Source organism: Sinocyclocheilus anshuiensis, unplaced genomic scaffold (assembly GCF_001515605.1).
Source record: "Sinocyclocheilus anshuiensis isolate Anshui unplaced genomic scaffold, SAMN03320099.WGS_v1.1 scaffold1396, whole genome shotgun sequence".
In the NCBI taxonomy this organism is placed as follows: Eukaryota; Metazoa; Chordata; class Actinopteri; order Cypriniformes; family Cyprinidae; genus Sinocyclocheilus; species Sinocyclocheilus anshuiensis.
This window is the reverse complement of record NW_015544208.1, coordinates 18,015-21,988: the sequence shown is the minus strand read 5'-3', so window position 1 is coordinate 21,988 and position 3,974 is coordinate 18,015. Positions and strand designations below refer to the sequence as shown.

The window sequence follows — 3,974 nt, the reverse complement described above, 5'->3', positions numbered from 1 at the left end:
ACTAGAAATCAGTGGTTAAGTTGTATTTACAGCACTGTTCCAGAACAGTTCAAACCAAATATTCAGACGTGTGCAACGCATTTAACGGAGTACGAGGACTGTTTCCTGGGAGAGTAGCCTACAATGGCGGTGTTCCAGTGAATTCAGTTCCCGTTTCCCCTTCGGCGCGCATGCTGACCCTATACAGTCTATGATGCTGACAAATAATGCTGACTCACAGACTGTAAGTACGTTTTCATATTTAAAGAATTTGCCACTGATGATTCAAACGTGAGTTTTGAGCAGTGTAGAATAGCGCATTTTGTTTGTCATTTGTTGTTTGACATGGTTTTATGTTTACGCGGCTCGATACGCAACACAACGCGTAAAAAGACAGTATAAGTCATTATAATCCGTAATTATGTCCCCACTCGATGCAACAAATGCCTCATTTATAATGGGTTTTAATGTTTTTGTCTCGTCATTCCGGCCGGACATGGCATCACAGTATGTTAAGGGAAGTAACATTTCCATCACATGCTTGAGGTATTCGGCCAATCACAACGCACTGGATAGCTGGCCAATCAGAGGACACCTCGCTTTTCAGACCGATGAGCTTTGTAAAAATCGACACGTTTCAGAAAGGCGGGGCATAGAGGAGAAACAATAATGTACAGTATGTGGAAAATAATGTGTTTTTTGAACCTTAACCGCATAAACACATTTCATTACACCAAATACACCAAATAATGTTATTTTTTAGCAATGTCATATGACCCCTTTAATATAATGGTTGAAAATGTTAATCATCATCTGGGTTATAGGACTACAAACTGAACAGCTCTGTGCTAAAACTGATGTCCATCAGTCTATCCATTAAGTTATCTTTACAAGTTTCACTTTTATTGCAATAGTAATATCTTCTTTTATGCCATTTTCTTCCAGGTACGCGGGTACACTTCTAGGAATCACAAACACTTTTGGGACCATCCCTGGTGTTCTTGCACCAATTGTAGTGGGTTACTTGACCAAAGATGTAAGCTGTGTTCTTTACTTTGTGTAACACTGCAGTAGTTTAAAAGAATTCATCAGCAAAAGCTGACATTTTTTATATGTTCTCCCTTCCTTTGTCTTTTCGAGCAGCACTCAGTTACAGGATGGAGACACGTGTTCTGGTTGTCTGCAGGGGTGAGCGCCTTTGGAGCCATCTTTTACGTGATCTTTGGCACTGGAAAGATTCAGAGCTGGGCAAGGACAGATGAGGAATCAGACACAGATACACACAATTAAACATTCCAGTTGACCAATTCAGAGGGATACGAGGACTGCCTTTGAGTTTTATCCTATACTCAACACATGCTACCAGTCAGAAGTTTGGACAAACTTCATACTTTTTCATGATTTAAAAAAAAAAGTGTTATTCTAAAGACGAACATAAAATATACCTACTTCATAACTTTTTTTTATTTTTTATAAATGGACCAGATAGTGACATTTTTAGGTCACTACATAATTCCCATATGTGTTATTTTATAGTTATGATTACTGTTATTCAAAAAAAAAAAGAGTAGCATGTCCAAACTTTTGACTGATAGTATTAATAATACTCCACTCAGGGTTTTAAAAGGGAAAATTTGAAGTGCCTTACAATGTGTAGTTTATTAGTCTGGTAATATTTATTCATTGCTGAACAATTCAGAATTAATCATAATACAATTTAATTGAGAATTCAGAGTAATTCCATGTCTTAATCTCATTCAATCTTAATCTCATTCAATGAAAAAAATATACTCTGGACTTTATACTAACTTTCAATCAAATGTAATGTTTATTACAGTGGTGAAATAGAACAGATTTAGGGGTATTATCTAAATTTAAGTACATTTGAAAATACTTGTTAATAAGCACTTTAATGCATTAATAATGAAAATACCTTACTTCTTGGTACCAGTGCTGTTCAAGGCATTTTAAACTTGCTAATGAAGTAACTGTACTCCATTAATTGTGTCATTCAGTTCAGCACTCAGCCACTTGGTTTGTTACAGATTTACTAACAGATACAGTCCATTCATATTTACTGGAATTTGCCAGACATGGTACATTATTGTTTTGAAACTTGTTGAAATGTTTAATGAATTTGAGTTTTTGATGACTACATTAAGCTAGTGCACAATTTAATTGTTACATGTTTGGTAAGCTAGTGCACAATTAATTTTTTTGTATGTATGACTCTTTGAGTGTTTTAAATAAACATTAACTTAAACTTAATGTTTATTTAAAACACTCAAAGAGTCATACACTAATTGAGTCACAATGGCCAGCACTTTTTTTTTTTAAATGGCATGGATATCTCAGTGCTGAAAATTGCCCAGTATTACTATTTCATTTTTTTTTTAAATAATAAGTGATATTCCTTTATGATGTTGATCATGCTCAATAAATAAAAGTGAATTTTTACAGTGCAGTCATATTCCATCTGCTTTGTCAGCACTTGTTATGTGTTCTTCAATATGGATGAATAGATCATTAATCAAACATTTGTATTCCTATGTGCGATTACAGAGTAAATAACCCCATCATTTTAATGGCTACAGTGTAAATAATAAACGAGGCATTACAGTCAACTTGTGGCATTTGGGGACTCGATTTCTCAAAACAACAGCCAGCAGATGGCGCATCATATCGTTGATAAATGGCTGAATTATTAGAATGCCTCAAAATTAACATCCGATAGTACTGCGTGTTTAAATGTTATATATCTTAAATTTGTGTATTATTATAACTAAAACAGTCAAGGGGCAATAATACCAGATATATGAACAATGTCACTGCCTATGTCAGATAAGCTCCGGCACTTTCTACTTACCTCAGCACTGATGAGAAAACGACCCGGATGTACTTGACTGAATGCGGCAAGGTCTCGTGCTTGTTTACATGTGTGACAGTGATGTAAGCGTGAAGATTGTCATGCAACCTTACTGGGCGTTTTAACCTTTTGTGTCATTAATATAGTGCTAACTTTGATGTGATATATCGATTTTTATCAATAAGACAGCGAATATTTTATTATTTTAGGTTGGTCTCTTTAATCGTTCCTATGACATTGTAAATGCACCCTTTCCGTATCTGTGTGTGTGTGTGTGTGTGTGTGTGTGTGTGTGTGTGTGTGAATAAATGAGCGATCTTTAGTCCAATCCGGCATACCATGAGGACAAAAATAAGACTGGTAGAGTAATAAAATAACCTTTCTTGTGTTACAGTTGTACTAGCTGTCCAAAGAAGCAAAGAGTTTGCTCTATGTACTTGATCTTGCCCTACCACCCTATTATATTGTTTAATATTACTGTAGATGAGTCTTATGTTGCTTCCTTGCTTGAAAGACATAATCACGGAAACATTAAGGTAATATATGAACTGTAGGTCTTTAGATGGGTGAGATTTTTATTAAAAATGTATTTATTATATTGACTATAAACAACAGATAGCACACGTACGTCGCGGGGACGTCTGTGCGATGTGTGCGTTTGCGTCTGGGAGACGTATTTTTTAGGGCGTTTGCTCATCTGGAAGACGTCGCATAGACGTCCTTTTCCGACGTTCCAGCGACATCCGGTGGACGTATTACAGACGTTAAATATTAGAACGTTGTCTATTAGACAGACATCTGATTTACATCGCATAGACGTCGTTCTTAATTATACGTTTTAGACGTTCCTTCATATTTTCTGCTATTGATAACAGCTGCAGTTACACTGATTATGCATGTGTCTACACATATATGATAAGCATGATAACTAAACCCGAGTATTTTTCACTCAGAATGAAAGAACACAACATGCTGTTGAATTATTTGTATCATTTTATTAACAGTGAATGAAAATAAGCAGTCATTTATGTTATATTATTATTATTGTTGTCGTTTTAATCCTGAAACAAACAAGCAAACAGCAAAAAGCAAGTTGATTAAGACGGCATTCTCCCTGGGGCCAAGCGGA

General features: G+C 35.6%; 1 protein-coding gene across 1 annotated transcript in view; it reads left to right on the top strand.

Annotated features, from left to right (window-relative positions):
* The window catches only part of LOC107697040 (sialin-like), an 8,353-nt gene extending 5,806 nt beyond the window's left edge, over positions 1–2,547 (top strand). The window contains exons 10-11 of the mRNA XM_016497671.1: positions 925–1,015; positions 1,123–2,547. Of these exons, the coding sequence (XP_016353157.1) occupies positions 925–1,015; positions 1,123–1,269 (238 nt within the window). The 3' untranslated portion in view covers positions 1,270–2,547. The remainder of the gene's footprint in view (positions 1–924; positions 1,016–1,122) is intronic.
* The last annotated feature ends 1,427 nt before the right edge of the window (positions 2,548–3,974 follow it).